This window comes from Arachis stenosperma, chromosome 1 (assembly GCF_014773155.1).
Source record: "Arachis stenosperma cultivar V10309 chromosome 1, arast.V10309.gnm1.PFL2, whole genome shotgun sequence".
NCBI classification, from domain to species: Eukaryota; Viridiplantae; Streptophyta; class Magnoliopsida; order Fabales; family Fabaceae; genus Arachis; species Arachis stenosperma.
In genome coordinates, this window is record NC_080377.1 from 124381542 (window position 1) to 124395398 (window position 13857).

Consider the following 13857-nt stretch of genomic DNA (forward strand, 5'->3'; position numbering starts at 1 on the left):
GATAGAGAAACAAAATTTTATGTTTTTGTATTCTATTTTGTGATAAATTAGAACAAATTATGAAAATTTAATTTATTCTCTTTTTTTTTTCATTCAAAAGATTTGAGATGAAAAATATAATAATAAAAAAATATAATTATGAAAAATTAATAAGAATAATGAAAGAAAAAGTAAAAAAACAAGTTGTGTCTCTTGTTAGTGTTTTCGTGTCATTCCTGTCAGAATGAACACAAAATACACTAATTCAATGTCTCTAGATACATTGTCTTTATTCATATCTCTTCTGCCAAATACGATTTTATGTCTCTATCTCAATGTTCTGTCTCTGTAAACAAACGCATTTTAAATATTGTTGAACAAAAATATCTAGATATATGAAACCTTATACTACTCGTAGAAAATAATTGAAAATATAAAATTGAGGAGTGTTAGATTTATGATATTTAGTTATTAATTAGTCATTATTAATATTTCTAATAATGTGAAATGACATTTAATAATATATGATTACTCATTTTTTTTAATAGTTAAATACAGACCAAATTTTTATAAAAATGCTTGCCTCTATACTTTTTCTATAAAATTTTCCAATCTCGAGAAAAACGTCATCATCCATAATCCATATGGTATATATGTTAATTGTTAAGCATCAAGGTTGCTTCGACTTGAAGTTGAAGGGAAAGCGAAATTGAAAAAAGAACGAGAAACTAAGAGAGCTTGGAAGAAGTTTCCCGTAGCGAAAATAATGGAAGAAGAGCAGCCACTCAAAATCTACTTCATCCCCTTCCTTGCCGCCGGTCACATGATCCCTCACTGCGACATAGCAAGACTCTTTGCCTCACGTGGTCATCACGTGACCATCATCACCACCCCTGCCAACTCCCAAATCATCCGCAATTCCATTCCTCACCACCCCAACTTCGCCGTCCACACCGTCCACTTCCCTTCCCAAGAGGTAGGCCTTCCCGACGGCCTTGAGAGCCTCTCCACCGTAACCGACATGGTCAACCTCTACAAGGTCTACCAAGCCACCACCATGCTCCGCGACCCTATTGAGGACTTCGTGGGGAACCACCCACCGGATTGCATCGTCGGCGACTTCATGTTCCCGTGGGTGGACGACTTGGCTAACAAGCTTCGCATCCCAAGGTTTGCCTTCAATGGCTTCTGCCTCTTTACCCTCTGCGCCATTGAATCACTCAAAGCTCATCCTATTCCTCTCGATGCTTCTCCACCGTTTCTCCTCCACGGTCTTCCTCACCCTGTCACTCTAAAAACAGCGCCGCCAACGAACATAAAAGAGGTGTTGAATGCGATGATAGAGATAGAGCTCAGAAGCAATGGACTAATAGTCAACAACTTCGCAGAGCTCGACGGAGAAGAGTACATCCAGTACTACGAGAGAACAACGGGACACAAGGCATGGCATCTTGGACCTGCGTGTCTTCTTCACAGAACCGTTGAAGAAAAAGCGCAGAGAGGACAGAAGAGCGTGTTGAGCGCTCACAAGTGTATGAGCTGGCTCGATTCCAAGAAACAAAATTCGGTGGTTTACATATGCTTTGGGAGTCTCTGCTGCTTCCCGGATAACCAGCTTTACGAGATAGCATGCGCGGTGGAAGCATCGGGTTGCGAGTTCGTGTGGGTGGTGCCGGAGAAGAAGGGAAAGGAGAATGAGGAAGAGGAAGAGAAACAGAAGTGGCTGCCAAAGGGGTTTGAGGAAAGGAATTCAAAGAAGGGAATGATTATAAGAGGGTGGGCCCCGCAGGTTCTGATATTGGAACACCCTGCTGTAGGAGCGTTTGTTACCCATTGTGGGTGGAATTCCACCGTGGAAGCCGTTAGTGCTGGGGTGCCAATGATAACGTGGCCGGTGCATGGTGAACAATTCTATAATGAGAAGCTGGTAAGTGATGTGCGTGGAATCGGCGTGGAGGTTGGGGCGGATGAGTGGGGGACTATTGGGTTTGGGGAGAGAGAGAAGTTGGTTGGAAGAGAAGACATTGAGAGGGCGCTCAGGAGGCTTATGGACGGTGGCGATGAAGCTCAAGAAATCAGAGGGCGCACAAAGGAGTTTGGGAAGAAGGCTCGAGTTGCCGTTCAAGAAGGTGGATCGTCTTACAATAATTTAACGGCTCTGATTGATGAACTTAAACGGTTGAGATGCTGCAAGTCAACACCTTAATTATTGTGTGCCAAATTTTCATTATTAATAGGACCACACATTAAGAAGCAAAATCCAATATGTGCTCTGTCACGTTGGATTGTTGTATGGCTAGTCAAGAAGCAACTAGCAAGTGGATTCCATGCAGATCTTTCCTTTTCCTGCTTATAATGTTAGTACTTAGTAGAGTCGAAGCAAGGATATTGACCAACTAAAATCAAAACAAGTCTTCCTTGATCTATTTGGATCAAAAGGTTTGGAGTAATATAGTGATATTATTATGTTAGTGTATTATTTCTTGATTAAAACATTTTTTTATGTTCCCTTGTCTCTTTTTTTAATAAATAAATTTGTAACAATTATTTATGAATTTTATATAACTAAATTAAGTACGTTTAATACAACAGACACATAATAAAAAAAGACAAAAAAATATTATATTTAATAGTTATTTGTGACTCATATGAAATATTAAGATTCGATATTCTCTAAATTGATAAGTTTTATGATTTTCGATTCTGAATGATTAACAAAAATACTCTAGCGTTTAAGTCAAAATAAATATGAGAAATAGGATTTTTAGAAATAAATTTGTGCTAAAAAACAACTTACCTCCTTTTTATAAAGGTTTTGTCCTCTATCTTATCTTCCAGTTGGTTAGAATATGAGAAATCTTAAGACTTAAAAAAATCGGTTAAAATTGTGCTGAATTGGCAGGAGGTTTTAGACCTTGGGCCTGCAATGAAGCTAAGGGCTCCACAGCGCTTTGGGTTGTCAGACTCGGAAATCGGATCCGTAATAGTAGTATTTTGGTAAACTTATATGGTTCAATTGAAAAAATCGTTATAATAAAATAATAAATAAATTATAATAAATATTTTAATTATAATTTTAGTCTAATATAAATTTTAAGATGTCTTCTAAATTTAAAATACTATACAAAATATCATTTATTAAAAGCTTATAAACTTATTTAAATACAAATTCAAAATTTAAATAAAAAAAATAAAAAACAAAACAACAATTCAATTTCCAGCAGCACATCACTATGCAAAAAAATCATAAAACATTATTATATAACTAAAATCAATAAACCATGAAGACAGTTATCATCTAAGCATAATTAAGTCATAAAAATAGTAAAACACAAACACAAATACAAAATAGTAGCAATTCAGTCTCCAACAATACATCACTAAAATAAAAATTACAAAATCCTACATAACTGAAATAATCAATAAATCATGAAGACAGTCATCATCTAAGCATAATTAAGTCACAAAATAATAAAACACAAACACAAAACAACAATTCAATCTCTAGTAGCACATCACTATATAAATTGCAAAAAAATCACAAAATCCTACATAACTGAAATCATGAAGACAGTTACCATCTAAGTATAATTAAGTAACAAAATAATAAAACACAAATACAAATACATACAAAATAACAGTAATTCAGTATTCAGCAATATATCACAACGCAAAGAAATCACAAAATATCAGCACAATAATGCAACAGTACAGTAGAATAGCCAAAACTAATCAATAATCAATTAATCAATCAATAAAATCACAAAACATTCATTAATTAATTAATCATCCTGTAATTTGATTTTCGAATAGAACATTTAAAAAATAATAAAAAAAAACAAACAAGTGAGCAGTGAGCACTGACCTTCAGTGTTTCCTCTTTCCTGTCGCAACTAGTCCCCTTCTTCTGTGAGCTAGGTCCACGGTTGCTACTTCTCTCAAGTTAAGGGCGAGGTTCAAACGAGGAAAGGCTTATGGTGGATAGCTAGGCACCCAGCTACGAGCAAATAGAACACTTTTTAGGAGTATCAATACCGTTACATAAATTGTAAATGCATGAATGTGATGGACCAAAAAATCTGCAGTTCCTAATGGAATAAGTAACAAAACAACTTTGCCCCCCACTGCCACTAAATCACCACCGCCCCAAGTCAAACTACTTAGAAACAAAATATCTATAAAAAGTAAAATTAAATCGGACGAAGAAATCAGACAGGCGGTATTTTTTCGTCGGCCCAGTTTCTCCCTTTCTTGTCCAGTGTATTAGACTCCATCCTGAGACTCGAAACAACTCGACACTTGCATCGGTGAAATAACGTATAATAGACCTGGAAATCAATGCTTTCTGGCCCCTCACTTCTGGCTTGATTAAGAGGTCTGAGACAACGAGCATGACAGTGAGTAGAGTCAGCAGACGAAGACGACGACAAGCAGACGAAGACGACGGATGTTCGAGGAAGAAGTTACGCGCCTGCAATTGGTGAGTTTGAGAGCGATCAGGGGTTGGAGACTTGGAGAACACCGATAGGACAAAGAGAGAAGCCCAAGTGCAATGGACGGCGACAATGGCTCACTCCTTGCGACAACGGTGATGGAGGCTAGGGTTGCGGGTAGCTCATATTTGTTGCTTTCTGATATCTCAAATCTGAAGGAAGGGGCTGGGGGTTGGGGCTGGGGCACAAGGCTGGCATCTTTCTTTCCCTTTTTTTTTAAAAGCTTATTGAAACGGGTCATTTTAGAGTTAATAGTTAAATTAATCCTTGAAAGATAAGTGATTTTTTAAATTTGTTTCTGAAAGATTTTTTTAATCAAATTGATCTTTCAAAGATTACGAATTAATAATCATATCTGTCCTTCAGTTACTTCATTCACAATTTTTGTCAACGATTGATAATGTGAAATGTTAACGGATAGCATACATGACACATAACATGTTCAATTAGACATTGACTAAATATATTTATGAAAATCTATTAATTTAGTCACTAAGTCATATTAGGAATATGATTTTTGTAATTGAAAAAAATGACTAAATTAATAATTTTCATAAACATATTTAGTCAATATCCAATTAGACATATCAGATATTATATGTTATCAATTAACGTTTTACAACATCAATCTTTGAAAAAAATTGTTATTAGAGTGATTGGAGGACAAATATGATTAATTCGCAATTTTAGAAGGATCAATTTGATTGAAAAAATCATTCAATGATGAATTTGAAGAATACCTTATCTTTCAGGAACTAATTTGACTATTAATTCGGTCATTTTAATAAAACCAACCGGTTTCAATTTCAGTTTGGCCGGTTCAATGGTTCACATTCGGTTTTAAAATGACCGGTTTCAAGTGATGAATCAAACTATTGATGCTACTGGTTCATGATCAGACCGGTCTAATCGGTCGACCGGTCTGATCCAATTTTCATAAGCATGGGTACACCTTATTAGCTCCATCACGGTATATAGGTAGTTAGGTACGTCTGGTCTGAAAGCAACACCTTCGATATTATATAACACAGTAGTGTGAATGTCTGTCACTGTCACAGACATTCTGAGTCTAAAATCAGTGTATATTACTATCTTTGAATAGTGTTAAGAGCTTCGTAAAAGAATTGAATTCAGTCTATTCCTTACCTTTTTCTTCTTTTGTTCATGTGATTTTATATTTATTCAGACAATATATCTATTCCAATTATGTAACTATTGTATCATAACTCAATTTAAACAACATATAATATTTTGTCTCATAATCAAAATCTTCAGATGCTAGTTTCAAACTGTATCAAGCGAATCAACCAAAATTGTAAATCAAATACCAATTGACCTAAAATAATTATTATTTATCGAGAAATCAATTAGAGCAGTTCACTCACCTAACGTCTAAGAGACAAGCAATTTTTAGAGGCAACGGGAATAAACAATATAGAAACGATATTATGGGTTCATGATATATAACTTCACCTAGTGTGTCTTGATCTCTTCTTAATTATATATTCAAATTTATCATAGAACTAATTTTTTCAACTAACAATCAATCAACAGTATTAGTTAAACAAAAATTAAGAAGAAAGAAACTTAAGAAAAAAAAATATATTATTAGCAAAAAAATGTTCATTTCTAATTTTTTCCTTTTATATTATTATATTTTAATTTCCTTAATTCAATAAAACCATTATCAAATTATTCTTATATATATTGTAAAAAATATAAGTACGTTGAGTTTAGGAAACACTAACATTATTTTGTTGATGATAAATATATTTTTGATTGGGTTTTAAAGTCCAAAAACTTGTCATCATTAACAGGACCACACATTAAGAAGCAAAATCCAATATGTGCTCTGTCACGTCGGATTGTTGTTGTATGGCTAGTCAAGAAGCAAGTGGATTCCGTGCAGATCTTTCCTTTTCCTGCTTGTAATGTTAGTAGAGTCGAAGCAAGGATATTGACCAACCAAAATCAAAACAAGTCTTCCTTGGTCTATTTGGATCAACAGGTTTGGAGTAATATAGTGATATTCAGCAGGCGGAGCTTGTCAAAAATTTAATATAAAAATTTAAGATCAAACTCATCTGATGCAATTTTTTAAATTTTTGAAGGTTGTATCTTATTTTTTTCGTAATTCATTAAAATAAAAGAACTATTTATAGGTATTGATATTATAGAAGTTATATGTTCTCTTTTTGAATATTAGTCTTCCTCTTAAAAAATGCATAATTTTTTTTATTTTTTATTATTATTTTATATAAAAATTTGAATATATATCCTGTAAAATATGAAAAAAAAGTTAGAAGAATAAATATTAAAATTTATAATATTGATTGATTTTTTTATTAATTTATACAAATACAATAATATCAATACTTATTGAATATTCTAATATTTTTTATCATATGAAAAATTAAATTAAATAAATAGTAATATATAAAATAATATTAAATTAAATAAATAAAAAATATCTAATTTTAGAATGAAAAGCAAAACAACTTAACTACTCTTTATTTTTTTAAAGAACTACTATTAATTTTTTTTATAAAATATTTGAGGGAGACTATAGTTTCATTGCCCTAGTTAAGCTCTGCCATTGATGATATTATTATGTAAGTGTATTATTTCTTGATTAAAACATTTTTTATGTTCCCTTGTCTCTCTTTTAATAGATAAATTTGTACAATTATTTATGAAATTTATATAACTAAATAATTAAGTACGTTTAATACACCAGATCACATAGTATAAAAAGACAAAAAAATATTCTATTTAGTAGTTGTTTGTGACTAATCTGAAATATTAAGATTTGATATTTTTTGAATTGATAAGTTTTATGATTTTCAGTTTAGAATGACCTGCAAATACACTCTAACATTTAAATCAGAATGAATATGAAAAATAGAATTTATAGAAATAAATGTGTGCCAAAAACGTACTTGACTCTCCTTTATATAAGTTTGGTCATCTATCTTATCTTCTAGTTAGTTAAAATATGAGGAATCTTAAGAATTTAAAAATATGTTAAAATTGTGGTGAGTTGATAGGAGGTTTTAGACCTTGGGCCTACTATGGAGCTAAGGTTCCACAGCATTTTGGACTGTCAGACTCATAAATCTGATCCATAATAGTAGTGTTCTGATAAACTTAAGGTTCTAAAAATCAGATCGATCATCGAACTATTTTAATTATTGGTTTATTGATTTATTGATTTAATTGATTCAACGTAGTTCAACTAAAAAATTGTTATAATAAAATAATAAATAAATATCTTAAAATATAATTTTAGTCTAATATAAATTTTAAGATGTCTACTAAATTTAAAACATTACAAAATGTCATCAACCAAAGGCTTATAAATTTATTTTAATTACAAACTCAAAATTTAAACACAAAACGTCAAAAACAAAATAACAATTACTTTTTATCGAATTTAGACCCAATTTTAAAACTAACTTCTTTACTTAGTCAGTCGACACTTATAACATGGACATCTAGATGCCCCTAGAGACCTAAACAGTTTTATGTTGAAGACATACGCAACAAACGTATCAACCCCTCAAATAATTCAGGTTTTAAACCTCCCGTCCATTGTTATCCCTATCATACATCCACAGACGATGACTTGGAATCATACTTCAACAAACACCCTAGAATTCATCCCCAACACAATTTATTAAAATTTTTAGAAAATTCGGCAGGATATTTCCTATAATTAGAATCTCTAACCAAATTCGATTATTATTTTCTCACAAACCAAACATGTTTTAAATAATTTAAACGAAATTTGGCAGAATTTTTTCTGAATTCAGAGATATTCACCAAATAAATGTAACAGTTTTCACAGACAAAAGAGATGCATACGTAAATTAGAATAACCATGAATTTAATAACATATCAAATCCTTACCGTTCTAGTGCACAACCTATGACTCTACAATTTTTCAACAAACAAGGGTTTTAAGAAGGCGTCTTTACGTGACCTTCTCCCACTTCCGTCCTAAAATGCTATCAAAAGTAAGTTCGGCATAAAATTTAAACAATTGATTATAGGGTTAAATACAATTTTGGTCCTTAAGGTATAGGTTGAAAATTTTTTTCGTTTCCAACCTTTTTTTGCAACAAAATCGTCCCTAAGTTTAAAACTAAGTTTTAAAATTGTCTTTTTTATTTAAATATTAATATTTTGAACTAAATTATCGATAACCAAAAAGTTATAAAATAAAAAAAAAGAAAAAAAAAGAGAAAGAGAGTGTTTCTACTCTTGTGAAAGAGAAAAGGAAGAAGAAGAAGGAAAAAGAGAAGAAGAAGAAGAAGCTATTCACGATCCACCTTTGCCTCCGCTTCCGCCGCTGCCTCCGTACGATTTTGGTCCCTAAGGTAAGGATGATTTTATAACCAAGTTAAATCTTATGGACAATTTTGTATGCAAAAAAAGGTTGGGAACGAAAAAAATTTCGAGCTATACTTTAGGAACCAAAATCGTACTTAACCCTTGATTATATTTAGAGATAGAAAACCTACCTGAAATACGGATGCATAGAATATGGAAGAAGCAAACTCCAATTGATCTCAGAAAAATAGTACCTTAATAAAAAAGAAAACTTATTAAATTCATAAGGTGAAACTAATTCAACAAACTAAACAAAATCTTCTAAGAGCTCAAGCACTCTTAATCTCACCATACTTAACTTAATTTAATTTCTATTTACATTAAACTAACATAAGAGATCCTAATCGCAAATTTCATTACATTGATTTAATCAATAATTTGATAATAAAATACCTAACAAAACACTAAACTCATAAATAAATCTGAAAAAATAATAAAACTAAACCAAACCCTAATCACAAACTTCATTATACTAATTTAATCAGTAATAATTTGATAAAATACCGAACAAAATCTTAAACACATAAAAAATCTGAAAATAATAAAAAGACTTACCAAATCCTAATTACAAACTTCAGTAAACTAATTTAATCAATAATTTCATAAACTACTTAACAAAATCCTAAACTCATAAAAAAATCTTTAAATAAATAAAAAAAATTATGCCAAAATTACCTTTGATGGTGGTTGTAGGATGGTGGAGACGTGGTGGTGACAACAACATCACCATCACCGACCACAGTAGTGTCCACGAACGCGAACAGCAACCGCATTCCCAACGGTTCCAGCAGCGACAATGTACAATGACGATGGCAGTGGAGACTCTAACAGATGGCGGCGACGCTGGCAGCTTTAGGGACGAAGAGAGAAGACGAGAGGAGCGAGAGAGAAGAGAGATAGTGAGTTTGTAGAAGTGAGGCGGAGGGAGTTCACGTTTGAATTTTAGCCCAATTTCACCGTCAAATTTATTGGCAAAAATTTACGGCTATAAATTGCTTAAACACAACGTTTCATTAAACTGATATATCGGCGGCCGAATCCGACAGAAGATCTATGGGTAAAGTTGGCGCTACTGAAATAAGATTTCACGCCAATGATTATCGTAAGATTTAGTATCGGAACATAAAATCCGACGGTAACTAATTCAGGAAACTAAATCTTGCTTGTATCTAACGGAAAAACGCCACTAAATCCAAGAGTAATAGTCGCCGCTAAATCCGACGATATTCAGTGTGTTTCTTGTAGTGACAAATTTTTCTTCTCTATTCTGTCTTAATTTTATTCTGATTTTATGAGACAAAAATAAAATATTTCTTGTATAATTGTTTTAGGAGACACTCTAACATCTAAAATTCAATCTATTTTTGTGATCAAATTAAAAATAGTCATAAATTCAACTTTTATTCTCTTATCCATTGATAACTTTTAAGATAATTTCTCTTATCAGCTTAAATTTATAAAAAAAATAATATCATAATATAATATAAGAATTTTTTATAATCTAAAAAAATTCAGAATTTAATTTTTATTAATTTAAAAAAATTAACACAAGACAAAAAAAAATATTTTTGTAAAATTTATATAAAAACAAAAATCTCTTACAAAAAAATATATTAAAAATATAATTATTTATTTACCTCTTCTTATCATAATGGCTTCACCACTTGAATTTATGGCATTATTTAATTATTACCTTATTAATTGTAGTTTAATACTTGAAACTTTCATCTCCAATTATTAGAAAAACATAAATTTTAAAATTTGTGACTACTAAAAAGTTATTAATTAAAAAAATTATATATATAATTGCATATAAGTTATTAAATTAAGTTTTTTATTAAAATATTTTCAAATAAAATTAAATTCAATTTTCAAACTAACTAATATCTCACTAAATATTACTAATTTATCGTTTCAGATTTCAAAATAAAAGTAAATCCGATATTAATTACTTAATGTTTCTCTAAAAAAATACAATTAAGGGCTAAACTATACGGGCAGTAATCATCACTCTTAATTTATCCAATATAATGGTGGGGTTTATTTGCATTTTCTACATGGTGGGTATTGCTGGTTTCAACTGTTCACCATGGAAAGTCATTCTCCTTATCTTGATGAACAGAGGCAGCAGCCACTAAGAATCTACTTCATCCCATTCCTCGCAGCCGGTCACATTCTCCCTCTCAGCGACATAGCAAGAGTCTTCACCGCACGTGGCCACCACGTGACCATCATCACTACCCCCTCCAACGCCCAAATCATCCGCACCTCCACCCCCCACCATCCCAACTTCCTCCTCCATACTGTCCCCTTCCCCTCCCAAGAACTAGGACTCCCCGACGGCATCGAGAACCTCTCAGACACCTTCGACGACGACACCTTCATGAAGGTGTTCAACGGTATGGACACTCTCCGTGAGCCCATTGAACACTTTCTGGGCCGCCACCCACCCGATTGTATCGTCGCTGACTTCATGTTCCCGTGGGTGGAGGACTTGGCCAACAAGCTCCGCGTCCCAAGGTTGGTCTTCAATGGCTTCTCCCTCTTCGCCATCTGCGCCGTCGAGTCCTTCAGGGCACACCCCGTCCCTCCCGATGCTTCCCCTCCCTTTCTCATCCATGACTTCCCTCACTCTGTCACCATGAACGCAACCCCACCAACGCTTTTAAGGGAGGTCCTAGAGTCGATGTTTGAGGCAGAGCTCAGAAGCCACGGCATCATCCTCAACAATTTCGTGGAGCTCGACGGAGAAGAGTACGTCCAGTACTACGAGAGAACAACGGGGCACAAGGTCTGGCATCTTGGCCCTGCGTGTCTTCTTCACGGAACCGCTGAAGAAAAAGCGGAGAGAGGACAGAAGAGCGTGTTGAGCGTTCAGAAGTGCATGAGCTGGCTCGACTCTAAGAATCCAAACTCTGTGGTCTACATATGCTTTGGGAGTCTATGCTGCTTCCCGGATTGCCAGCTGTACGAGATAGCATGCGCGGTGGAAGCATCGGGTTGTGAATTCATATGGGTGGTACGGGAGAAGGAGGGGAAAGAGGAGGAGGAAGAAATGAAAGAAAAGTGGCTGCCAAAGGGGTTTGAGGAGAGGAATTCAAAGAAGGGACTTATCATAAGAGGGTGGGCCCCACAGGTTTTGATATTGAGGCACTCCGCCGTGGGTGGGTTTTTGTCTCACTGCGGGTGGAACTCTACTGTGGAAGCCATCAGTGCTGGGGTTCCGATGATAACATGGCCAATGCACTCGGAACAGTTCTATAATGAAAAACTGATAACTGAGGTGCGCGGGGTTGGAGTGGAGGTTGGTGTAGACGAATGGAGGTCAACTGGCTATGGCCAAAGAGAGAAGGTTGTGGGAAGAGGTCGCATAGAGGTGGCTATAAGGAGGTTGATGGATGGTGGCAATGAAGCACAAGAAATCAGAGTGCGCGCTCAAGAGCTTGGGAAGAAGGCTAGAGCTGCTGTTCAAGAAGGTGGCTCATCCTTTAACAATTTCACAGCCTTGATTGATGAGCTTAAACGTTTGAGAGATTGCAAGCATGTGGATTGATCATCAGAGCAGATAAAGATAAAGGGAAGGATAGGTACACTAAAATCAACCATCAAAATCAATCACTTATATAAAATATATTTTAAAATATAAAAAAAAATTAAATCATACATATATTTATATATAAATAAATTAATAACTAAATATAATAATTAATTTTAATGTATGAATAGCATTTTTTAAAAAAAATTAGTCTACAAATCTATCACTATCTATTTATTAATATGAACTTTCATATTTTAATATTTAGTTTTATATCCATACCTCTCGTTTAGTTGCTTATTTTTAATGTAAAATATATTATATTGATTAATCATACCTCAATTTTATAGTACATATTAATTTATGTCTAATTTTTATTTAAATTATCTTAATATTTATGTTTCTGCCTCATATGAGATTCTGAGATATAGCTCGTTCCAGAGAGCAGTTCTTTGTTTAGCCTCTTGCTATGAGTTGAGCTATGATCTCTGTCCGTTCGACGTTAGAATCGAAACTAGAGACCTGCAAAAAAGATTTCGATGCTCAAAACAATATTAAATCTTAAAAGGCCAAACTTATCAAGTGGGGATCTCTCTTAGTATTTGATGATCCGGTTACTTATGTTTATTCTCCATTTATTATTGTGATGTAATCGATCTTAGTGTTTGTGTATCAAGAATCGTGGTTCCTTCCGCTGAAGTCCAAGATTTTCTTTATAAATCAAAAACCTATTCCGAAGTGTAACATTGTGGTACGAGATAATAGAGATGGACCAGAGCCCCCAAGCTTGACTTGATATAGATGCCGTGAAAGCAAGTTAAGCTTTCCTTAGGAACATTAATGTTATACTTCGGTTTGTGTCCTGCTAGCTCCCAAAACTTAAGTTGCGGACGTGGCATCTTTTTCGAATTTGGGTTTAGAAAAAGTTTTAATGCTTTTAGAAGATGTGTCTCGAAAATTACAATTCGTGTAATAATTACCGTCAGTTAGTTTTTTCAAGAATGCATCTTGTACGTTGATTTTTGAGTTGTAACTGAAACGTTTGTTTGATGAAACGGTGTTGATCGCTTCTCCATTTTTCATCGTGCAGTAGTGGAACTATTTGATTTGGTTATTACTTTTTTCCTTTTATTTTTTGGAAAAAACACCACCTCCCTGTTGCTTCTAATTTATCCAGGAAAATGACATCCAAAGGTTTGTAACTTCTTCCTTCTCTTTTCACTTCGTATTCATTTTACTTAGCTTCAAATGGAAAAAGACAAAGTGATTGAGGTAAAAGATGATCGGTACCATCGAGTTCATGCAGACGTTAAGTGTCGTACGTCCTTGTTTCAGAATATGGAGTCGTTAGCTGTGCTGAATAGGCCTAGTTGGATAAGGGAGAGAATCATATCGGGGTTGAATTTCTTCCCTGTAATGGTTAAGAGAGAGTTTGTAAAAAAAGAAGAAGGGATTGAG

General features: G+C 33.7%; 2 protein-coding genes across 2 annotated transcripts; both read left to right on the forward strand.

The window, feature by feature from the left end:
• Positions 1–618: 618 nt before the first annotated feature.
• On the forward strand, positions 619–2523 carry LOC130970516 (probable UDP-glucosyl transferase 73B6). Its single transcript, XM_057896631.1, has one exon. It carries the CDS (start codon positions 746–748, stop codon positions 2183–2185), a length of 1440 nt encoding a protein of 479 aa, XP_057752614.1. The 5' UTR covers positions 619–745; the 3' UTR covers positions 2186–2523.
• Positions 2524–10907: 8384 nt separating this feature from the next.
• Positions 10908–13513, forward strand: LOC130939749 (probable UDP-glucosyl transferase 73B6). Its single transcript, XM_057867836.1, has one exon. It carries the CDS (start codon positions 10954–10956, stop codon positions 12415–12417), a length of 1464 nt encoding a protein of 487 aa, XP_057723819.1. The 5' UTR covers positions 10908–10953; the 3' UTR covers positions 12418–13513.
• The last annotated feature ends 344 nt before the right edge of the window (positions 13514–13857 follow it).